This window comes from Chelmon rostratus, chromosome 11 (genome assembly GCF_017976325.1).
Source record: "Chelmon rostratus isolate fCheRos1 chromosome 11, fCheRos1.pri, whole genome shotgun sequence".
In the NCBI taxonomy this organism is placed as follows: Eukaryota; Metazoa; Chordata; class Actinopteri; order Chaetodontiformes; family Chaetodontidae; genus Chelmon; species Chelmon rostratus.
The window spans coordinates 7,485,163-7,511,376 of NC_055668.1; the positions used below are offsets into that span (position 1 = coordinate 7,485,163).

General features: G+C 42.6%; 1 protein-coding gene across 2 annotated transcripts in view; it reads left to right on the forward strand.

Moving 5' to 3' along the window:
- plpp4 (phospholipid phosphatase 4) overlaps positions 1-3,844 on the forward strand; it is a 55,251-nt gene extending 51,407 nt beyond the window's left edge. For both annotated transcript variants that reach the window (XM_041947933.1, XM_041947934.1), the window contains one exon: positions 545-3,844. In XM_041947933.1, coding sequence (XP_041803867.1) covers positions 545-753 — 209 coding nt within the window. In that variant the 3' untranslated portion in view covers positions 754-3,844. The remainder of the gene's footprint in view (positions 1-544) is intronic.
- The last annotated feature ends 22,370 nt before the right edge of the window (positions 3,845-26,214 follow it).

A 26,214-nucleotide genomic window follows, 5' to 3' on the forward strand; every position in this document is an offset into this window, starting at 1 on the left:
AGCTCACGCATTGTATGCTTTCTGAATGGTGGAAATCGATGTTGTATTATATTTCATTCCACCCAGAAGGAGAAAATAAAGGGAGTTTGGTGGGACCTTTGGAGAAATATCATTTTGATGTTATGGAAACCTCTCCTTCAGCTGCTTCAGAAACCAGCCATGTCATTTTGATCTATACCCTGCAACATAGGCTTTATATTCACCACAGCAGTGTGATATTAGCTGATGTATTATATCTCCAAGGGGACCAAGTCTAATACAAAACTGTTCAGCAGAGATGACAAAGTGACGGAGACAGCCTGTCCAGAGGCAAGTGAGCCCAGTGCTCAATAGAACAGATCCATCGCTTTGCTTTTCACTTTACTTTCATCACTCTGTAAACTAGCCAGGCACGATGACTGATCACAGAGACGCTCTCACACATGAAGCAGTGCCTAATTGATCGCGCTCGTTTTAAGAGCAGGTGTTATTTTCCTTCCTGCGCGTAGGCTAAAATTATCTAAGATGCAAACCTTAAAATATATTTGTTTTTGTGATTTTACAGACGCCTTTGTTGGAGGAGTGATCGGGTTGCTGTTTGCGTACATCTGCTATCGCCAGCACTACCCACCCTTTCTGCACATGGACTGCCACCTGCCTTATGCCAGTCTGACTGCTGCCGCCCACACGCCCCCGCATCCCCAGGACGACCCACAGCCCACTGACAATGCCACCACCCTTCCCCTGGAGGGCTTGACTGAAGGGCCAGTATGACTAGTGGCCACCACCGAGACTTCCGCCAACACCCTGACCAAGCCCCCGAGCCCACCGCCCCATTCCCAGTGACTGACTGGCACTTGTATACATTCCAGCGGACGGTGACGCACCTTCTCCGTCTCCATGCTGTCAGACCCCTGTCTCGGTGACACCTACATTCTTTTGTGTTTATTTTTTTTATATCTGGTTCTTGCTCAGCAGACGTGAAAGTCTATATTTAGATGTGATGTATGAGAGGAACCTACGAATATGGGACATCGCCGCTGAGAGGGAAGAGAGAAAAACATGCTGAAAACCTGAGGAAACAAGGCTTACTAATGGGTGTGAAGGAAGATGAAAATATTGCCAGTTTTTGCTGCATTTTTCTGCTTAATGAGAAATGTGGTTGGCAGGTTGTTTAATGCTGGTGTGTATTTAAGTAGTGAACTTAGTGGTGTATTTAACGTTTGGCTGCTAAAGGATTGGGACAGCAAGTTGGGGGAGACCCCGAGAAATCCCATGAAATGTCACAGCAATTAAACCATGAAATCAAACCAGTTAAACTACTAGAACACTGTATATTTCGGACTGGGATTGGACAACAACTAGTGCCAGACACACAGCAACATTATGTGTGTTTGAGTTAGGCTTTCAGATGCACTAATGTGTTGCTTTAAAACTCAAGGACTTGGGGCACTGCTCTAGATTCACATCTGCTCGTTTCTAATGTTTGGTTGTCCATGGCGACAAAATGATGCATTTAGAGCCAATGCACTCTTGAGAAAAGCACTGGTCCGTGCCAATGATAATATTAAATGTTCCCCTACCCCACTCTTTTACATTCACTCATGTTTTTTGTATTCAATCTCTCCCCACTTTCTTGGGTTTATATCATTTTCCAGTGCAATCCTGCATATATCACGCTTCCCCTATTCCTCTTCCTCTCCTTGTTACCATCTTACTTTTTCTCCCCCACAAGCCCTGCATTTAACCGCACAGGGACAGGAACCCAAATTGTAGCTCAGTGTGTGCAATCAATAACAGGCAGGTGGGAATGTCGTGGCGGAAGTGTGTCTGGACAGGCACAAACTCTAATCTGATCCTGCATTAATCCTCATTAAGGAAGGTCAGCCACCGCTGCTTATGAGCACATTAGGGCGATATGAGGTGCCCCACGGACTGCCCGAGCATTGCAAATGGCTTTCAGCCGCACTGTAGCCCCACAAATAGACAATCTAACAGTCAGGAGACAACAGGCCTGAACTCGGGGTAGCGATTTTGATGTATTATAAATCCATTAATGTTCCATTATTTTAAACAAGGAATGCACCAAAGATTTGTAGCTTTTTTTTTCAGCTTGGGTTGCATGTGCCGTGTTATGCTTTATAAACAGGGATGACCCACAGCCAGATCACTGGGTCCCTATCATCAACAAAGCAATTTGTAGCCTCTTACAAGTTTCATTAGAAATTGTGGATAATTCTGTTGCCTTGGTTACTGTATCTTTCTTTTTTGCCATTGCTGTGACATTAATGGGAAGGTGCAATCTCACTTTACCTTATTTGTGCAGAAAAATGACAGGTGAAAAACACATCATGCAGCGTGATGTGAAATGAGCAGCAAGCCAAATGCAGAAGGTTATTTTGTATTTTTATTATCTTGTCGGTATGTTAGTCGAGCCTGTTTGTGCATTCGTCCGTCTCCACTGACAAAAAGACCACATGTTTTTGGGCAGAAAGCAACGGTTGACACAGCCGCACCCTCAGCTGCTGTTTGCCTGATTATGGACACCATTAGGTTTCTTACAAACGGACGGCTTCTTCAAAATTCTCTTGAACATAATTTCCCCAAATCAGCCACAATTAAGCCTCTATCACTAATGCAACACATTGGCAGCTTCTTAAAACTGTGTGCGTGCGTGCAGGTTTTGACAAGGCCTATCCCACTCTGATGCAATACAAAATGAAACTTTGCGAAGGACGAGTCTTTCACCAGAGGGGAGGAGGTGCTCGACGCTGCATGTCAGACTCTGTGGCGGACTGAACGAGACTCTGAGAGCCTGGACATCTGTGACTGCAAGATTTTGACATCTTGAGGCAGATTTGAAGATTAAGTGATTGTGACACTAATTCATTATGTTCTATAGACCTGCATTGGCCTGACTTGGCAGCCTGATGTTTATACTTTGTCATTTCGTTTTTCTTCATTCGACGGTTCAGTGTATATTGGAAAAAAGAAGTTGTTCAGAAGTTATGTCTGTAAAAGTATTTTCGCTTTGATCAACAAAGGATTATTTTCCCACTTTCCTTCAAACCATTCCCTGATTAGTTTTCATTTGGTGCTATAGATAGTTTTGTAGCAGTAGGTGTCACTTTTTTCAAACGGTGGATGTGTCATTTTGAAATGAAAGTTCAATAATTTTCTACAGAGAAAGAAAAAAAATGACTAGAATACATACGTCTTTATCAGATGCACAAGGTCGACCAGTGCTGGATACTCTGTGTTTTTGTTTTTTTTCAATCATTTCGCTTTCCCAAGGACTGATGGGATAAAAGTACACAGAAAATATTAAAGAAAAATGAAATTATCAACTATAATGAATAGATGTCTGAAGAAAAAACGAGTGTAAGAACTTTTGTTCATGGCATGCCAGTTCCATTCGTGAGAAACGATTCCTTTGAATAAGCATGTCTGGCCTTGAGAAGTCTGTGAGCTGTGTTTTGCTGTTTATATACTTTATGTACAATAAAGGACTGCAGCTGTGTGAAATTTGTCCATTAAGAAAACGAAGGAGCCAAATGTACCATTGGAGGGAACTCGCCGCTTCACTGGGATCCAACACATGAATGGAAACCAATGAAGGTTTGAGGATGATCATATGGAAAATGTCCTCCCTGTACTCAGAACTGAAGTATTACAAAATTATTCTTTATATGCAAAAGAACGATCTTACATTATGCAGCAGCAGACGTTTGTATGAGCTATACTCCAAGTTCAGTTCAACGAGTTCATGCTTCAGACCGCACAGTGCTGCTGAGTTGAGTGTATGTGTGTGAATGTAACTCTGTTCAAAGTGTGTGTTGTGCTTTTCTGCATCAGTTGTGTTGCACTTTCAAATAAATGTGTGTATGCTAAAGACTGCCTGTTTCTTTTCATATCAGGAGGATTTCATTTATCATGTTAGCTTGATAGCTGTTATACATGCTTTTTAGAGTGTTTTTTTTTTTTTTAAGTCATGCTAGCAATGCCAATCTTAACAACACTTGGATGGATTTGCTACAGGTAGCATATTCAATGTCCCTGGAGAATAAATTCAACACCAGTGGTCCCCAGACTTTTCACCTAGCACCATCTTCTGGTCAAAACTTCAATTTACAAAGACTTTTGATGACTAGTTATGACCAAATACTTGCAAAACTAAAGACACCCCCAATAGCCTCAGGTGTACTTTGGGTTAAGGGCTACACATTGTGCTAAATGTTAGCATGCTAAAACACTAAACTAAGAGGTTGAACATGGTACTTGCTAACCATCAGCATGTTAGCATTGTCATCAGAAACATTTCAGCAAGCTGACGTTAGCATTTAGCCAATACATCGCAGAGCATCACGTGCACCACAGAGCCGTGAGCGTGGCTGCAGACTCTTGACTCTTTGCTGTTATGCACTTCAAGAATTTTTAGAAAACAACTTCAACAAAGTAGCACAGAAATGCACTTCAACATATTTCCATTAACTTGGTTAACCAGTTCATTTGACTTTGGTAGTGTTTTTCCAATATGGGAATGTAAGCAGGATCAAGAAAAAATAAAAAATCTGGAGTAAAGGAAACCCTACATTTGGGTCTTACAGATGGTTGGAAAAGCATTCAGGGATTGAAGAGATTTGTTGTTTTTAACATAATTGAAGATTATTGCTCTTGCTCAAAGTCAGTCTCAACTACATCAAGCTTAAAATTGTGGTTTGACTTTAAATTGTCAGTTGCCAACATGTTTTCTACCATTGAATTTTAACGAGTAACAATAGCTACACTCCAGTTGGCAGAAAATTGCCTACAACCCCATTTCCAAATAAGTTGGGACGCTGTGTAAAACGCAAATAGGAACAGATTGTGATGATATGCAAAACACTGAAATCCCATTTTAATTGAAAATAGCACTAAGACAACATATCACATGTTGTTCATTCTCTCATTCTAGGTGATATCCTCATTTCGAATTTGATGCCAGCAACACATTTCAAAAAAGTTGGGACAGTGGCCACAAAAGGCTGGAAAGTTGTAAAAGAAAACAGCTGGTGGAACATCTCACTGATAATTAGGTTAACTGGCAACAGGTGAGTCACATGATCGGGTATAAAAAGAGCCTCCCAGAGAGGCTGAGTCAGTAAAGATGCAGAGGGGTTCATCACTTTGTGACAGACTGCGTTGGCAAATAGTGAAACAGTTTCAGAATAATGTTTCTCAACTTAAAACTGCAGAGAATAAGGGGATTTAATTGTGTACATAACCGAATATAAACCAGATCCAGAAACGCAGCCGCCTTCTCTGGTCCTGAGCTCTTTTAAGATGGACTGAGGTGACGTGGAAAACCGTCCTCTGGTCCGACGAGTCGACATTTGAAATTCTTTTTGGAAATCACAGAGGCCGTGTCCTCGTGGCTAAAGAGGAGAGGGACCATCCGGCTGGTTGTCAGCACACAGTTCAAAAGCCAGCACCTGTGATGGTATGAGGGGGCATTAGTGCACATGACACATCGGTAACCTGCACACTTGTGAAGGCTCCATTAATGCTGAACCACATATACATGTTCTGGAGTACATATGCTGCCAAGTACACAACGCCTTTCTTCAGAAAAGGCCTTACTTATTTCAGCAAGATGATGCCAAACTACATTCTGCTCGTATTCCAACAGCACGGCTCCATACTAAAAGAGTCTGGCTGCTAAACTGGCCTGCCTGCAGTCCAGACTTGTCACTCATTGAAAATGTTTGCTGCATTATGAAGCGTAAAATACGACAAAGGAGACATGAACTGTTGAGCAGCTGAAATTGTACATCAGGCACAAACCGGAAAACATTCCACTTTGAAAATGATGACAGTTGGTCTAGTTCCCAAACACTTACAGAGTGTTGTTAGGGGAGATGAGCGGTGATGCAACAGATTGGTAAACATGACCTTGTCTCAACCTTTTGAAACATGTTGCTGGCATCAAATTCTAAATGAGGACATATATAACATGTCTTTGTGCTATTTTCAATTAAACATGGGGTTTCAGAGTTTTGCAATCATCACATTCTGTTTCCATTTCCATTTCACAGTGTCCCGACTTCTTTGGAAACAGTGTTGTACTTTCAAAACCGCAAATAATGTAGCTTGAATGCATTGAGTAATTCAGTCATTTTGAAAGGCTGACAGTGTGATATCTGGACGCTTTCATGCAGCCTCTCAGCCACCATGGCCTTGTTATTCACAGAAATGGTTCCCGCTGAATAACAAGACAAAGGCACCACAGATCAATAAGGTTGTTGCTTCAGACATCTGCCCACTTCAGCTGATAGAAAACTTCTGATTGATGTGTGATGTGTGGTAACAAGCCATCCAATCAGACCCAGGAGTGCTGCAGCAGCCACTTGTAGCAAGTTTCCCTGCCGAGAGAGCCTTGTGCAACCTGAAATATCCTCGTTTCACCTCGCACTTGAGAATACATGGCTCCAATGATCTGAACCATTAGGTGGTATAATTAGGGACACGGGGCACGCTCCGAGGCACTGGCTCCTGCAGCTCTGCTGCAGGAGCCAGTGACTCGGGGCATAGCCCCGAGTCACTTATTACTATCCCGCGTGTTTCTTCTTATTATTAGGGACACGGGGCAACGTCCCGAGTCACTGGCTCCTACAGCTATGAAATAGCTGCAGGAGCCAGTGACTCGGGGCGTAGCCCCGAGTCACTTATTACTATCCCGCGCGTTTCTTCTTCTTCTTCTTCTTATTAGGGACACGGGGCACGCTCCGAGGCACTGGCTCCTGCAGCTCTGCTGCAGGAGCCAGTGACTCGGGGCGTAGCCCCGAGTCACTTATTACTATCCCGCGTGTTTCTTCTTATTATTATTATTTTTCATCATCCTCCAAATTTTTGTCCCTGAACTCGCCCCGCAGCTTTGAGAAAACCCTTGCAAATTATATATCAAAACGTGCGGTTTGATCAGGATCGGTGTGCTATTACTTTTCTCAAATTTATCGCAGTTTTTCGCGTCGTAAGACGCGAAAAACTGCGATAAATTTCCCATAAGAATGAATGGGACGGGCGAAAAAAAAAAGATGGAAATTGGAGTTTTTCAAACGTCTGTAGCTCAGGCATACATTCACCGAGAGACTTCATTTGAACTTTAAAACGTAGATAATTTTGTCGGCTCCAAATGACCCTCGGCACATTTTGATATCTCTTACGGTTTTCGAACTATGACCATCGAAGGCCGACGTAAGACGCGAACAACTGCGAAGACTTTCCCATAAGAAATGAATGGGGAAATTTCCTCAAATTTCAGCCTTTTTCAATTGTCCGCAGCTCGGCCATACTTTGTCCTAGAGACTTCATTCAAAGTTTAAAACGTAGATAAATTTGTCAGCTCAAAATTAATACCGGCACATTTTTTGATATCTCTTACGGTTTTCGAGCTATGACCATCTGAAGACCATCAAGTTTCTCACAAAAATGCTCAGAATCTCTCCCTCTACAGTGGGTGATGTCATAAGTTAGAGTGAGACAGCCGGTGAAAAATCGCTTGAAATGTGTTTCTAAAATTGCCGTAAAATACAAACGGTGAATAGGAGACACATAATTTTGGGATCTTTTGTAGACAAACTTGTCCTCTTTCATGTGATGTCCTCGAAAAAGCCGAGAGACTTACTGAATTTAAATAGTGAGGCTTTTTGTGTAGCCACCTCCCTCTAGCTCTCCCATTGACTCCAATGTAAAAATTCAGAGCTGTTTTGTGAGAAAAGCATAAATGCCTCCTGTCTTTACATCGCCATAAAACGAAAAGTTGTTGTCTCAGGAATAAAACGAGATGATATTCGGACTCAGGAAGTTCTCGGGAGTCCGATGATCTATAGTACACTCTGATACGAGGTACGGTTCTCTCACCAGAGGATTTAGTTCAGGAGGTTCGCCGAACCCAAATCTCACTGCATACAATACAAACTCCTGTTCTCTGAGTCGCAGAGTCTTTTTAAGTCGACCATTTTGTCATTTTTCTAAAGAATATCTGGACATAAAACACACGTACATCTGGCCCAGACTTGTCCGCATCTCACAGTGTAATCGGTTTTTTGATAGCAGCTACGGTTTTGACACAATCGCAAGTTGTTCGGAAGAAACCGACAGCGAAAAAGCCGCTTTTCAGTTAACAGGTGTGTCATTAACTGTCATTTACACACACACCGGTCAATAACCCACGCACACACATCTGCAGGACAACAAGCCTGAGAATGATTATCTTAACGAGCTCAGTCAAAACAAGGGCATTGTTTGAAAACAATCTCCATCCAACAAACAGTTAAACTCAGCTTCACCAAGCGCTTTGCCAAAAAGGTTGAGACAGTAGTCACACAAACACACACACAAGCAGGGCTAACCAACAGCTAAAAAGTGATTAAAAACAAGCACGTCAAAACTGAACAGGAACAGGTAAAAAGTGGGAGAGGTAGAGAGGTAATTATCAGCAGGTGGGGCAGAAGTTACACACGCACACAAACAAACACACACACACACACACACACATTCAGACACACATATACCAGACACATCTCCATGTAGGAGCTGGTTGGGCTGCTTGTGTAGTTCAAGCAGACACACACACACAAACAGACGAAGACACACACATACGCAGTCACACACAACGACAGATACATAAACACACACACACAGACAAATGCATAATGAAAACCCCATCCCCCCGCCCCCTTGTTAACGCCGTTAGCTCTGTTAGCTCTGTTAGCGCTAGCGCCGTTAGCTATATTCGCACCTTTAGCTGTTAGCTCAGTTAGTGTTAGCTCTGTTAGCTCTGTTAGCATTAGCTCCATTCATGTTTATTGATTCAGTTCATTAATTCATGTTAACAGAGACATGAAGCAGAGGAGAGAAGCAGACACAGACAGCTGAGGTGATCAACAGAGACAGACAAGGAGAAAGCCACAGAAACACAGCTGAGAGCAATTCATTAATCAGGGACTGACTGCCTCTGATATCTGCCGTTTTCTCACATTGCAGCCTTTTTCAATTGTCCGCTGCTTCGCCATAGTTTCTCCTAGAGACTTCATTCAAACTTTAAAACGTAGATAATTTTGTCGGCTCCAAATGACCCTCGGCACATTTTGATATCTCTTACGGTTTTCGAGCTATGACCATCGAAGGCCGACGTAAGACGCGAACAACTGCGATAAATTTCCCATAAGAAATGAATGGGGAAATTTCCTCAAATTTCAGCCTTTTTCAATTGTCCGCTGCTCGGCCATACTTTGTCCTAGAGACTTCATTCAAACTTTAAAACGTAGATAATTTTGTCGGCTCGAACACACCCCGTGTCCCTTTCAAAATTTCCCAGGGGGAATTTTCTAGTTATTTTTCATCTTCCTCCAAGTTTTCGTCCTCAAACTCGTCCCACAGCTTTGAGAAAACCCTCGCAAATTATATATCAAAACGTGCGTATTGTTCGGGATCGGTGTGCTATTACTTTTCTCAAATTTATCGCAGTTTTTCGCGTCTTAAGACGCGAAAAACTGCGATAAATTTCCCATAAGAAATGAATGGGACGGGCGAAAAAAACAAGATTGAAATTGGAGTTTTTCAAACATCTGTAGCTCAGGCATACATTCACCGAGAGACTTCATTTCAACTTTAAAATGTAGACCCAAGTCTGGTCTATTGGTGTGTTCATCCACATTTTGATTGGTCCTATAGTTTTTGATCAGTCACTGTTCAATGACAGTGATCGTTTGGCGGGAAATTTTGAGATTATAATGGGTGTGTATTGCGCGGAATGTTCGTGCTAGAGTGCGTGCTAGAGTGGCACAGAGTCTAAAAACGATCTGAAAATCTTCTCTTTTTCTCGTCGCTACGGCCACAAATTACACTCTACACGCATAATTTTGGGCTCATTTTGTAGACAAACTTGTCCTCTTTCGTGTGATGTCCTTGAAAAAGCCGAGAGACTTACTGAATTTAAATAGTGAGACGTTTTGTGCAGCCAGCGCCCTCCTGTTCTCCCATTAAGTCCCATGTTAAAATTCAGAGCTGTTTTGTGAGCAAAGCAGAAATGCCTCCTGTCTTTAGATCGCCATAAAACGAAAAGTTGTTGTGTCAGGAATAAAACGAGGAGATGGCCGGACTCAGGAAGTTCTCGGGAGTCCGATGATCTATAGTACACTCTGATACGAGGTACGGTTCTCTCACCAGAGGATTTAGTTCAGGAGGTTCGCCGAACCCAAATCTCACTGCATACAATACAAACTCCTGTTCTCTGAGTCGCAGAGTCTTTTTAAGTCGACCATTTTGTCATTTTTCTAAAGAATATCTGGACATAAAACACACGTACATCTGGCCCAGACTTGTCCGCATCTCACAGTGTAATCGGTTTTTTGATAGCAGCTACGGTTTTGACACAATCGCAAGTTGTTCGGAAGAAACCGACAGCGAAAAAGCCGCTTTTCAAGGGAGGAGTTTAACAGGTGCAACTGTCATTTACACACACACCGGTCAATAACCCACGCACACACATCTGCAGGACAACAAGCCTGAGAATGATTATCTTAACGAGCTCAGTCAAAACAAGGGCATTGTTTGAAAACAATCTCCATCCAACAAACAGTTAAACTCAGCTTCACCAAGCGCTTTGCCAAAAAGGTTGAGAAAGTAGTCACACAAACACACACACAAGCAGGGCTAACCAACAGCTAAAAAGTGATTAAAAACAAGCACGTCAAAACTGAACAGGAACAGGTAAAAAGTGGGAGAGGTAGAGAGGTAATTATCAGCAGGTGGGGCAGAAGTTACACACGCACACAAACAAACACACACACACACACACATTCAGACACACATATACCAGACACATCTCCATGTAGGAGCAGGTTGGGCTGCTTGTGTAGTTCAAGCAGACACACACACACAAACAGACGAAGACACACACATACGCAGTCACACACAATGACAGATACATAAACACACACACACAGACAAATGCATAATGAAAACCCCATCCCCCCGCCCCCTTGTTAACGCCGTTATTCGCTCTGTTAGCACAGTTAGCTCTGTTAGCGTTAGCGCCGTTAGCTCTATTCGCACCGCTAGCTGTTAGCTCCGTTAGTGTTAGCTCTGTTAGCTCCGTCAGCATTAGCTCCATTCATGTTTATTGATTCAGTTCATTAATTCATGTTAACAGAGACATGAAGCAGAGGAGAGAAGCAGACACAGACAGCTGAGGTGATCAACAGAGACAGACAAGTAGAAAGCCACAGAAACAGACGAAGACACACACATACGCAGTCACACACAACGACAGATACATAAACACACACACACAGACAAATGCATAATGAAAACCCCATCCCCCCGCCCCCTTGTTAACGCTGTTAGCTCTATTAGCTCTGCTAGCACAGTTAGCTCTGTTAGCGCTACCGCCGTTAGCGATATTTGCACCGTTAGCTGTTAGCTCAGTTAGTGTTAGCTCTGTTAGCATTAGCTCCATTCATGTTTATTGATTCAGTTCATTAATTCATGTTAACAGAGACATGAAGCAGAGGAGAGAAGCAGACACAGACAGCTGAGGTGATCAACAGAGACAGACAAGGAGAAAGCCACAGAAACACAGCTGGGAGCAATTCATTAATCAGGGACTGACTGCCTCTGATATCTGCAGTTTTCTCAAATTGCAGCCTTTTTCAATTGTCCGCTGCTTCGCCATAGTTTCTCCTAGAGACTTCATTCAAACTTTAAAACGTAGATAATTTTGTCGGCTCGAACGCACCCCGTGTCCCTTTCAAAATTTCCCAGGGGGAATTTTCTAGTTATTATTTTTCATCATCCTCCAAATTTTTGTCCCTGAACTCGCCCCGCAGCTTTGAGAAAACCCTTGCAAATTATATATCAAAACGTGCGGTTTGATCAGGATCGGTGTGCTATTACTTTTCTCAAATTTATCGCAGTTTTTCGCGTCGTAAGACGCGAAAAACTGCGATAAATTTCCCATAAGAATGAATGGGACGGGCGGAAAAAAAAAGATGGAAATTGGAGTTTTTCAAACGTCTGTAGCTCAGGCATACATTCACCGAGAGACTTCATTTGAACTTTAAAACGTAGATAATTTTGTCGGCTCCAAATGACCCTCGGCACATTTTGATATCTCTTACGGTTTTCGAACTATGACCATCGAAGGCCGACGTAAGACGCGAACAACTGCGAAGACTTTCCCATAAGAAATGAATGGGGAAATTTCCTCAAATTTCAGCCTTTTTCAATTGTCCGCAGCTCGGCCATACTTTGTCCTAGAGACTTCATTCAAAGTTTAAAACGTAGATAAATTTGTCAGCTCAAAATTAATACCGGCACATTTTTTGATATCTCTTACGGTTTTCGAGCTATGACCATCTGAAGACCATCAAGTTTCTCACAAAAATGCTCAGAATCTCTCCCTCTACAGTGGGTGATGTCATAAGTTAGAGTGAGACAGCCGGTGAAAAATCGCCTGAAATGTGTTTCTAAAATTGCCGTAAAATACAAACGGTGAATAGGAGACACATAATTTTGGGATCTTTTGTAGACAAACTTGTCCTCTTTCATGTGATGTCCTCGAAAAAGCCGAGAGACTTACTGAATTTAAATAGTGAGGCTTTTTGTGTAGCCACCTCCCTCTAGCTCTCCCATTGACTCCAATGTAAAAATTCAGAGCTGTTTTGTGAGAAAAGCATAAATGCCTCCTGTCTTTACATCGCCATAAAACGAAAAGTTGTTGTCTCAGGAATAAAACGAGATGATATTCGGACTCAGGAAGTTCTCGGGAGTCCGATGATCTATAGTACACTCTGATACGAGGTACGGTTCTCTCACCAGAGGATTTAGTTCAGGAGGTTCGCCGAACCCAAATCTCACTGCATACAATACAAACTCCTGTTCTCTGAGTCGCAGAGTCTTTTTAAGTCGACCATTTTGTCATTTTTCTAAAGAATATCTGGACATAAAACACACGTACATCTGGCCCAGACTTGTCCGCATCTCACAGTGTAATCGGTTTTTTGATAGCAGCTACGGTTTTGACACAATCGCAAGTTGTTCGGAAGAAACCGACAGCGAAAAAGCCGCTTTTCAGTTAACAGGTGTGTCATTAACTGTCATTTACACACACACCGGTCAATAACCCACGCACACACATCTGCAGGACAACAAGCCTGAGAATGATTATCTTAACGAGCTCAGTCAAAACAAGGGCATTGTTTGAAAACAATCTCCGTCCAACAAGCAGTTAAACTCAGCTTCACAAAGCTCTTTGCCAAAGAGGTTGAGACAGTAGTCACACAAATGCACACACAAAAAGGGCTAACCAACAGCTAAAAAGTGATTAAAAACAGCACGTCAAAACTGAACAGGAACAGGTAAAAAGTGGGAGAGGTAGAGAGGTAATTATCAGCAGGTGGGGCAGAAGTTACACAGGCACACACGCACACACACACACACACACACACACATTCAGACACATATATACTATACACATCTCCATGTAGGAGCAGGTTGGGCTGCTTGTGTAGTTCAAGCAGACACACACACACAAACAGACGAAGACACACACATACGCAGTCACACACAATGACAGATACATAAACACACACACACAGACAAATGCATAATGAAAACCCCATCCCCCCGCCCCCTTGTTAACGCCGTTATTAGCTCTGTTAGCACAGTTAGCTCTGTTAGCGTTAGCGCCGTTAGCACTATTCGCACCGCTAGCTGTTAGCTCCGTTAGTGTTAGCTCTGTTAGCTCCGTCAGCATTAGCTCCATTCATGTTTATTGATTCAGTTCATTAATTCATGTTAACAGAGACATGAAGCAGAGGAGAGAAGCAGACACAGACAGCTGAGGTGATCAACAGAGACAGACAAGTAGAAAGCCACAGAAACAGACGAAGACACACACATACGCAGTCACACACAACGACAGATACATAAACACACACACACAGACAAATGCATAATGAAAACCCCATCCCCCCGCCCCCTTGTTGACGCCGTTAGCTCTGTTAGCTCTGTTAGCACAGTTAGCTCTGTTAGCGCTAGCGCCGTTCGCTATATTCGCACCTTTAGCTGTTAGCTCAGTTAGTGTTAGCTCTGTTAGCATTAGCTCCATTCATGTTTATTGATTCAGTTCATGAATTCATGTCAACAGAGACATGAAGCAGAGGAGAGAAGCAGACACAGACAGCTGAGGTGATCAACAGAGACAGACAAGGAGAAAGCCACAGAAACACAGCTGAGAGCAATTCATTAATCAGGGACTGACTACCTCTGATATCTGCAGTTTTCTCACATTGCAGCCTTTTTCAATTGTCCGCTGCTTCGCCATAGTTTCTCCTAGAGACTTCATTCAAACTTTAAAACGTAGATAATTTTGTCGGCTCGAACACACCCCGTGTCCCTTTCAAAATTTCCCAGGGGGAATTTTCTAGTTTCTAAATTACAGTACAGTATGATATTATTTTGGAACTGCTCTTTTATTTCAATTTTGTCTGTGTTTCCAACTATTTGCGCTCCTGGTATTGTAGTTATTGTAGCTTCAAGGCACATGGAGTATTCATGCAACAGTGAAACACCCACATCGCAGCAGCGATGAGCCACTCTCACACTGAAACCTTATGAGAAGCCACGTGCTGTGAGATGTGTGATGAGATGAGATATGTGTGCTGCTGAGGTGAATTATGCACAGAGAACAGCTTTCATTTAGCATTGCAGGAGATTAACATTTGATACAGCTGCAGAGAGCAGCCTGTCAGTTACACATTTGTTTGCCTTGGAAATAGAAGAGATGGATATCCTTTCAGCACGTGAGCGATTACAGTGCTCTCTCAAAGACAGGTGTGTCATCCCTGATAACATCCATATTGTTTACCTATCAAGGGCATCTCCCTGCATCTGGATGAGCGGCGCCATTCTGGCAGTCAAATCAACCCGAATCTAATGCATCAACAGCCAGCCGGCGTCTAATATCACTTAACATTGCAATACCCTTCAAGACGCTGCAGATAATACTCTGTCACACTCAGTGTTTTGAAAGGGGTATTTAGATAGAGATTTCATGAAGCTGTGGTTACATTAAATCACAACATGAGGAAATCGTTGACATGGTAATTAGATATTGACAAAATACTGAGCATCAGACCAAATTTGAACAGATCATATCAGAAAATCATTCCATGACACACCCTTCACCCTACATACATCTTTCCACGGGGTATAAAAATAATGCTTACTAGACCTAATAAGTGTTATTGCGTAAAAAGGAATATAATTCAGACTGATAGTGACATTCATCAGGCGCATCTGCTTTCAAATAAAACTCCTGTTATGCAACCATCCTGTCAGTCACACAATGTGCAAAACTCCGTTCAGTCTTTACCTGGAAACTGCAGGACAGGACGAATGTGTTCACGTAGAAGAGGTAGCATGAAGCAAACCAATAAGACTGGATCAAATACGTGCAAAGAAGCAAAGTGCCTCTCTTATGTCACAGTATTATTCATTAAGAGAGAGACCAGGCTAGCAGAAGCTTTGGAGCTGAACGGAGCTAGACGTGCTTTGTCAGTTGCTGCAATTGCTTATCTGTGCTTACAAATGTTTTGTCGGTAAATTGAATCTAGTGTTGCGGTTCCATAAAGTTTGGGGACTCACAAGAGATGCGATGACGCAAACTGATGATGATTCATGAGTGTCTGAAATCTCAATTTATTGCTCATTACTGAGTGAGCTGCAGAGTGCCTGTTATATAGGGAGCAGGGAATCAGTGAAACAGGGAGCGACTTCGGGCGCAGAATCAGACTTTCTGAGAGGACTTTCCACTGTACTGCTGCTGCCCCATGATGAGTAAACAGATCATGATGTGTAAAATGAGCGCGCCTTTACGTTTTGCATGAAAGAGTCTCATTTATTTTCCCAGTGCTGGAGCAGCTCTCACAAAACAGTGGAGGAAACCTTTTCTTCTCTCTGTGTGTCTGCGAGTGTTTGTTTGTGTAATGATTTATGCTGACAAAGTTTCCCTGCAACGTGTTTTGGTTTCAGCTAAACTCAGTTAACAAAGCCACACTTTTAAATGGCATTTAAAAGTTTGTCACCGCCAACCACAGACTCATTTAATAGTAGATATAGACAACGTAGCCACTGTAAGGGATTGTTTCATCACAGCCTAAGCTTTAAATAATGAATGCTTTTTTTTTTCTCCCTTACTCATCTAATTTGGTATCATTCGCGACATTTCTGAATAATGCATGGATCTGGATTCTGAAGCTTGTGGCAAACAAAGGAGTCATCAGATTGGTTCATAACTAATGGATCAGCCAATGTGAGGCTCATCAGTTAAAAGCCTCGTCTGTGGAGTTGCATCCGATATCGGGGAAACTGGAAAAAGAAGTGTGTTTCTGCTGAGCTCGCTGGGCCAGAAGTCAAAAGGCATAATAAAGTTTCTTGTGAAGTGGATACGCCATTGACATATATTGATTACTCAAGGCATATTAATGATTCTTTTGAAGTGTGGAGAGCTTTTGTGTTCATGAATCTACGACTTGGTCTGACTTTATAAAACGTCAGATCCAGATCTTCATCAAACATGCAGTAGATGTCCACCAAGTCTGCAGGTTAACTGACAGCAATAAGAAACCAATATGTATTGTATTCAATGTTATCTGGGTTGAAAAGTTCCTTATGTTTAATATCTTATATTATCATAGAAAAAACTGTGTATATGCAAGATAGCATGCACAATAAACCTCCAACTCAGCTTGAATCACAAACAAAGTGGAACCTGACATTCATAATAGATCAATAGCAATGAGCAGACAGCTGTAGATGTACCTTTCATGCTCCTGTAAATTCCTCGGGGTACTGTGCTATATCGCAGAACTCAGTGATATTCTGTCATGTCTGCCTCATTAATACACAAACCACAATTCTGTCAAAGTGCAACATTCAGTATAAACCCATAAGGAAGGGTCGGGGGAATAGTCTGCAAACTGAGTGGCAGGCTCGCTCTCTTGTTTCTTAAATGCTAAGTACTGATTGCACTCTTGTTTGGCTCACTCAGAGGGTGAAACTGATCCACGGCGTTCAGGCGCATGGCGCAGGACAAACAGGGAAGAATGGATGCGTTCTCACAAGGGAAGCTTGTCAAATAATTATGAGAAACTTCCTGAACTACTCTTTGCTCGTCAACTTTAACTTTGCGCACTAATGAAAGGCTTTCTTGCACTCTGCTGTCTAAAGATAGATTCCTTAACGTCTGCTGTGTGGCGTGTGCTGTGTGGCTTGATTGGTCGATACTTGACCTGAGAAATATCAACACGAATCTCGTAAATGTCAGTCAAGATACGTTTTCAGTCTTGAAGGTCAAAATTGTTGCTCTTTTGCTTGTGGTGTCAGCGAGAGGACTGCAGAGCCACTGAGAAAAAACAAAACAAAACACAGGCACTTATAATTATCATCTGGACTGGTATGAGCTGAAGAGATGTTTAGCCTGGTTACCAGTGTTGGGTGATGTAACTTTTAAAAGTGACCTGCCACTAAAAACTTATTGCGTTACAAAAAATGAATCCCCTTTGAAATTCTTAAGCCTACTGTTTGTCAGCCTGTGAATTTACGGACTCTGCCGTCATTGCACAGCCCAGTCTACGGCCCATAAAGTGAGAAACGGAGGGTACCTCAGTGTCGTGGAGCTGTGCTTCGCTTGCAGCTGCTTCTTCAAATTACAAGCAGATCTCTTTGCAGCTGACACACACTTACACCCAGGCACAGTTTGCTTTCTGCTGTGATGTTCTCGTCCTTTCACCAACAAATTCAAAATAACTGGAACACTTCCACGACATAAAGGCTCTCCTCTCCGCCATCTCGCTAGCTGAGCTGCACATGTGCACTGACGCAACCGCGACGTTGGATATCTTCCACTGAAATGCATTTAAATAACTAATTACTTGTAGTTTAAAACTAACAGGTTGCATTTCTTGTGACAACAAAAAAGTAATCTGAGTATTCTAGTGCATTACTTTATAACGTGAGCAAAAAGCTTGTACAACTCCTACTTAAAATTGCAATCCTTTCATCTCTGCTTTCCCCTCTGACACTGCGATTCGTTGCCTAATCTGCCTAAACTATCACCAGACGAGACGCACTTGTATTCCATTTAATTCTCTTGCCTTCACATTCCCCGCTGTCTGTTTTCCTCCCACTGGATCGCATCTGTTGTTGACTTTACTCCCACAGATTTCCTTCAGAGGGAACACAGACCTGTATCTGTGTTCATGTGGAAACATGAAACTGAAATAGCAATAAATAACTACTCTATTAGGACGTACTGTGTTTTCCTTGCACTGTGACACCTGACCGGTCACATACGTTGTTCTGTAATCTTTTGAGGTGGAATATAAAAAGCAGCACAATATAAACAGTGCTGCTGAGGTTCAGAAGTTTAAATCTCAGCTCTAGTAGTTTGGTACAGAGCTGGTATTCCCTGTTGAATTGGCAGGCTTAGGCTCACTCAGGAGGACACTGTTATATCCTCTTCTTTGCTGCTGCTGTTTCATGGCTGTTATTGATGGCTGAGGTGTGAGGAGAGCTGAGTGACACACTCAGACAACAAACCTGCCCTGTCAGCACGGCTGAACTTTAATGTTTGCCACTTCTAACCTGTCACAAAACTTTCCAAAGTGTACAACTTGCAATTTCCAACAACTTTAAAGTTTAGCTTTTCCATCATGCAGGAAATGCTGTAATGTGGTCGGTAACCAGTGATATAATGGAAAGATAACTCATCCGCGGCAGTGTAAACTTGCTGGAAATATCTTTTTCATAAGCTGGTGTTAGGTGAGTTTTAACACAGCGTAAAACAGCTCAGCCAATAAACAGGAAGGCTTCTAGAAAGAGGTCAGCGTGCAGGGGGCTGTTCCAGAAGAGGAGTCACTCATTAAAAATAGTGAAAATCAATAAACATATCCTCCGTGGCAGCGCTCCGATGCACTGCTGCAGTGAACACCACAGACAGCGTCCCCTCCCACAGCTGAGGCGACTGGGAGCTCTCCTGGAGGAGAGCTAAAGGATTACCCAAATTATCTGCTCTGCAGGTACAGCGGCCACAGGTGAGCTGCATTATGCTAACAGCCGCTGACCTAGTTGTGAGCACTTTTAAGAAGTGGGAGACTCTCAACGCAAGGCACTCGTAATGATCTGAAGCTGCATTTTTTTTCTCAGGAGCAGCAAAACGTTGGAAATGTTGGAAAAGTCATGGAAGGTTATGTTTGTTGAGTGTTCCAGCCAAACAAATGTGCGTATTACTAAATCACACTGAGATCCTTAAAACCTCAACATGTTTTGAGTGGTACATTTTACTCCTGTTCTGCTCCTTGTACGCCAATCAACAACATTTTGCTGTAAATCAATCTTCGTTTTTATAACTGTTCATTTTATTTCAGGAACCACATTTGGAAATGACGTACCTGCCAATGTGATACCAACTCAGCCGACAGCGCAAAATTGGAAATTATGAGTCAAGCGAGAGAAGATGATAGGAGGTAATTTCTATCGGCAGTTGACACATGGGTGGCACTTTCACAGGCTGGACCACCTGGTGTATATTTCTGAGATACTGAGTGATACACATCAGGTAAGTTATTTTCAGAATAGATGTGAGAAGAGTCATTTTTATGGACATGATCTCTCCCAGATCAGCTTCTTTAAATCTGTGTTGGGGCTAAAAAAAACCCACTGAAATTCTGTATTGATTTATCTGCTATCCGCAGACCTGTGAGATGAAGGTGCCACAGAGAGGTGGAGGGGTTTATCTCAGCTTCTCCAACCCCAGCCACCCAAACACCATGACTGATGACTGTTGAGTCGTGTGTGTGTGTGTTTGTGCTGTGTGCTTTAATGTAAATTCACCAAAGTCTGCACCCTGCACACATGCATTCTCTATGAGCTCCTCCCAGCATCCCCAGCTATTCACTCTAGCACTGTAGCTGCGTGGGCCCTCCTCACGTGAGGGTCCTGTATGCTCAGTCCCCTTCCTACGCCCTGATCTCCAACATGTGTGTTCATACACCTGTGAGCTTCAGAGAACAAAAAGAGCTGAAGTGAGCAGGAGAAAAGCCCAGTGTGGAATTAATAAATATTTCATGATAGCCAAGTGCGATGGCCCAACAGGAAGCAGGATGGCAGACCTGACTGTTAATGCTGTGGTGGAGTCCATACAAACTCGTGCATGCAATTCAGTCCTAAACGCCCATTGATCATGCCGATACTGTTTGTTGCATTAAAAGTCAAATCATCAAGCACAAGATAGCAGAGCCGGCTGTCAGACGTGTCTCTTTTGCATTCACTACACCTGCTGAGACAGCATCTGCAGTCATCCATATTTGTTGAATGCACTGTGGGGAAAAATTACCTTTCCAATCTCAGCTCAGAATGAAAGAACTGGATTTTCTATGCGACACAAGTTACTGCTGTAAAATGTTTGTGCTAATTTGATTTGATGTTCACATCAGAGGGGGAGCACAGTTTTGCAAGTCTGTCTTGAAACAATATACTCACATTTCAACATGTACAGTGCATGGCAGGAGTTAATGGTTGCTGTTAATGTTGTTCATGCTTGGACTAGCTCTAAATAAGACCCATAACATGATTCAGATGTAAGTGATGGGGGGGCAAAACCCACAGTCCTTGTTCTGTGCAAAAATGCTTTCTTAAGTTCAGCTGAACTTATATGATTCAGCACAAACCAAGTGGGCACACAGTGTTTTAGCTTAAAGTTCCCTCTCTGTGTTACTATCCCTCCACTGCAGCTCAGCTATCTTCAGAAGGTAATTAGTTGATTTTCCAGGCTGCTGAAGCTTCACATTACCTTTGGCTGACCTAAAGGTGTGGAGCAAATTTCCGCCTTGTGCCATACACCCGAATTTGAGCGATGGACTGTTTGTGCAGTCCATGTTGATTCACCCCAGAAGACCAATACACTGACTGCACAGATGTTAGCTGTATGCAAGCTGGAAGCATACAGACCAAGCTTTTTGCCCAAGTTCAAACATTTTCCCAGCGCATGGACAAATCTGTGCTGTGAGCATTTGTGCTGCTGAGGACAAATTCATTCCCACCCAGTTTCATCTTTCCATTGACTTGTGTGTGCAGTTGTGCTGCCGCTATCACCATCTGTTGGAACAAACAGTGGAGGAATGCATTTTTTACACAGAATGAGGGCTGTGGATTTTCTCTGGCATCTCTTACACTGAGTTCATGTTAGGAAGGCCAGATGAACAGCAATTACAGCAACCAATAACTTGATCATACAGCACATAGTGTACAATGAGTTTAAAATGTAAATCTAACAAGAGGTGAACATCGCTACCAGCATTGTACCAACAGAAGATTCCTGTGCTCCCCAGGTACAGCATTAGCTATTGTCACACATCAACTTCTATATTCATGAAAGATTTGGAGCCCCTCTGAGGTTTTCATTCATCCCTCTAAGACAATCACAGTAAGTGAAATTACAAGTGCCCGTCTGTGGGAAACTGTTTGGCAAAAGCCCTGAAATTCAATCCGTTCCAGCTGACTGACTCGGGGAACATTAGAAACCGCAGGATTACCTGTCAACCTATTTACAGACGCGGTGACTCTGGGGATGCAGCGTGCTCGTCTCAGTGCGTGCTCACGCATATGCATATACTGATATGGACAAGTGTGGACTCGTGCATGCCTGCGCGTCTTTCCGTCCACCTGCCGGCCTGCGAGTAGGAGAGACCTGCAAAGAATGAGAAGATGAAGCTGTAAAGAATAACCAGTGTGTCGTGAGTAGCACTACCTGCCTCTTAAAAGCAGAGAAGCATCAATAATTTAACGCATACAATAGCTCATCGCGGGTTACAAACTTGTGTCTGGTTATATCTCTGCTTTACAACATCCTGCCTCTGTGTCTTCCACTGTCACACTGAGCTCGCAGCCAAACAAACACCCTGCATGGAGATCTGACAGTTCTCAATGAATACAATAAGTCATGCACTGACTCATACCGTGCTGCTTTGATAGGTAAGATTTCTGTGTCGAAAGCTGTTAAACTCCCAGGACCCGGCGGCAGAAACAAATGTATCTTTAACATTATGATCACTGCTGCAGCTTCTCACATCAAAGTCATTCTCAGGTAGCTTCTTCAAGGATACCAAGGTGCTGGTCATAAATTCACTCAATTCCCGCAAGACACAATCGAGCTAAGAGGTCAAAAAAACTCCACCATGATGGAGAATCTACTGTGCATTTGATGGTCCACGCTGACGAAGCATGACTAGAAAGAGCATTTAAAGACATTACTTTTGATTTGTGCTGGATTATAATTCACCAAAAAGTCTTTTTGCTTACTACAAAGGCTCATCTTGCTCGAGGCACAAAAATTGTCTCGAAAATATCTGTCCCTGAAAGAAAAATGCCTCATCGCTTCAGCCTGGCAGCCCCACTGCCCCAAGGCACCCTGGAGCTCTCTCTCTCTCAGGAAGGTTAAGGTAAATATCACACTGAGGAATGCGCCTATGCATTTACTACACATGAAGTATTACAGCAATGAATTATAGATACGCGGTGTTAGTTTTTTCCATTTGCTGCTACTGCTGATGGGTGCCTTTCAAAACAAAGCAGCAGAAGAGAGAAGCAAAGATGCTCTTCAAGAAACACATTTTAAGCTCATGGATGGAAGCTACATCAGTTCAAAACAGTGCAGACAGGATAAATATTTAAACTGTCTCCCCTCTTTCCTTATTTATTCATTTTATCTATTTAATTGGCTTTCAATCCTTTTGCCGGGTTCCACTTGATGAATCACAGACGAATCGCAGCTCGTATTTTTTTCCTCTGAAGAGCTATTGAAGGTAAGCTTGCCAGAGAATTTACAGTATTTTCTGCCACTTATTACAATTGTTTGTAAGATTTTCATGTCCTTTCATGTGCAGACACTGTCGGTCTCAGTCTGTGATTTCAATCACTTAACAACTGTGATTCTTTTAAATAACTTAAACTTAAATCAAACTATTTTCCTTCATTTCTATCTGTGTGATAGAAACAGCGTCTTGGAGATTGCAGAACTGGCAGAGGTCTAATTTACTGGCATTTCTGTGTAGTCTGTATCTTTGAGACAAACAGGAAGTGGGTGTTTATGGACCAGCAGCAGTATGAACAGGCGTTTGTCTTCGTCGGGCCTTTTCCACGCAAAAATGTCTTCGCGAAATCTCTAATTGCCCCGGTTTGTTAATTTCATGCACGCAGACACACGCAGACGCTCACTCACACACAGACATGCAAGCAGTCGGCCAGCCCTCTGAAGTGGAGATGATGTGTGAATCTGGGACATGCAGTGACTGATGTTCAGCACTGATGGGCATTGGCACCGGCACTCTGCCAAACCCATGAGGTGCCCGGCAGAGGAGAGGGGCTACAGCTGGCCTGGATAAGATTCGCCATCACGAGCGACAGCGACCTGGCTGTAGAGGGAGTAGGAACACATGGGCCACCCAGGGACATTTCTGTGCTGATGCTGCTGTTGTCTTCTACACTGGGACATGAAGTGAAGGAATTCCCGCTGTAAGTTAAGTAGGAATAAGAGAAAATAATAATAAAAAGGTTCTACTTTTGAAAAACTACAAAGATCAGAGATCAGCAAAGACTGGGGTACTGCAAGGAGGTTTACAGATTCAAACCTAACCTCCCCAGCAGACATCTGAGCCAATCTGACACTGTCTGATATTGATTAAACATCTGAGAACAACTCAAATGGTGTGTGGGGATCACAGACGCATGCCAAGAATGGAAAAACGCTAATGAGGGATGAGTTCGCAGTGAGGTGAATCTGGCTGTTTGTCTCAGTTTTGCACAGTGTAAAGGATTTCAGAACGTGAATGTATCAGAAGGATTTACTCAGTTATCATAAAAACTTATGTTATGTTGCCCACTTGAACAGATGTATGCCTGAAAGACAATTTAATGTGTAAAGAGGTGTTTTTTCAAAATCAGTGAGGCCTTCAAATGTCCCATCACCTGCCCCAGCATTCAGGATGTTGCGTTTGAGGTGGGTATTCTTGCCCTGTACTCCCCCAACTCCTTGTACTGCCTATATACCATCTGTTAAAGCAATATGCTGGCTGCCACAATAGGATTCATCTGTTGTGAGTCTCTTCTTTTCTTTCCTGTTCGGTGCTGTCATTCCTGTCCTGTTTGTTGTTGAAGTGCACTCAAAGGTTCTCGCAGAGCCGTTGCCCTTCCAGACCCTCACTTGGAGGGTAAGAGATTAAAATTCTGGGACAATGCATCACCTCACACCACCTGCCTGGCTGTTTACAAGAGCTCATGAAATGGCAGGTTTTCATCTTAAACCTCTGCAGATTTGTTGCCCATTTGGGGGCAGCGGTACAAAATATAAACATAACACTGAGATGTTATCACCTTTTGAGTTGAAATGGCAGACAAACACAAAACTATGTTTTCTTGGAAAGGTTAGAAAGTTAGAAAATCATTCTTTCTCTCTCTTCTCTCTCTATGTCCCTGGGGGATTAAAACATATTGTAATGCTGTAGATTTACAAAGACAGGAAACCTTAGCTCCTACAATCACACATTAAGTCAAAATAAAAAAGCTTAACAAGCCTCCCACGCAGCAAGGTCAATTGCCATGAAACCTGGTGCTCGTAACAGGCTCAACTCACTCAACAAATTTGCCTCAGAGAGCAGCGATGTACACAACACTGGATATTTTATTTCCAGGTTTTAAACGATAGATTAAACACACTTACAAGAGATAGAGCGCAGTGTTGTTGTTATTGATTATTTGTGCATTAATTGTGGGATGTGCATGTCTACATGTCACCTTGCTTATTACTGTATCACTGGTAATGAGATGCAGTTTGACTCCATCAGCTTCCCTATAGTGTTGCTCTGCTATAATGGCATTCCCTAAAATAGTGTTAAAAAAAAAAACCCATTTCCACTGTGCTTAACATTTAAAACTGTTACCGTAGAGTAATAGGCTATGAGACGTCAGACCTGTTCTGAATGAATTTCTTTTAATTTGCTTGCCTCAGTCCATTTCCGAATGGAGATGGCTTTGTCAGCTGGCGAAGGACCCAGCAGGATGCACACATGAAGAGATAGGTTTGTTTATCCAGTCATTTCCATTGATGCTGGCAGGCCTCTCATCCATCTGAGGGCCTTTGTGAAGAACGGGTGAAAGATGATGCCTTCAGGCTGGTTGATGGGGTGCTGGCTGCTGAGAGCACCTATGTTCATTATCAAATAAAGCAGAAGATGTATTGGCTCTACATTCTGGCTCAGGGTTTTTACTGCTTATGAGATTTCATTAAATATGCATGAATCATTATAGTGATTTACAGATGATTTCCTGTATATGAATCTTTAATGCTTTGTTCTATGTCATCTGGCAAGTGATTCAACTCCCCTGCTAATCAGCATGAAAAACATGTTACTTTTTTCAGCCTGCCGTGGCCCCACTGTCTTCCTTGTCACATCTCACATATGCATCCTCCAAGGTGCCTGTTTAAGAATGTACCGGATATTTTTGCAAGCTCAGATGTCACATTAAGGTTTCCTTTTTACGTCTTTCAGTCACCAGTCTAACTTTCAAAAGATGTGTGAATGCAACATCTGTATTTATTTGGCAATTAAAGATCCACTAAAGTTACTCCAACTCATCAGTTTCATTATCACAAATTGAAACCAGGTAGAGGCTGTATGGGTGCCCAGATGTAAACACGTCCAAGCATCCAAGCACAAGTAAACAAAAGGGAGACTCACGGCAAACATGGCTAATACAGTGTTATGACAGTGCAGCTGCAGCTGCAGACACACTGTGACATGCATTTGATTGAAGGGCATTCAGTAAACAATGAAAAGAAGCTATCCAGTAAAAGCGCTTAAAGGTTAGACTAACAGCAAAGGCCTTATTGATGCATGTTTTTACATACGCCTTAACGACATGCTAAAACATGTAAGGACACATAAATTAATAAGGTTTTTGTGAAACCAAGGTCTCTGGCTGCCAACTCTCCATCCTGTAATGTCAAGTCCCAGACAGAAAGGTAAATCCATAGTGCAGAACCTGTGCAGGATCACAGCTAAACTCTGCACAGACACCTCAGCAATATTTCTTGCGAGTTCACACTCATCAGTGTGTATTTGTTAATCTTCTTAT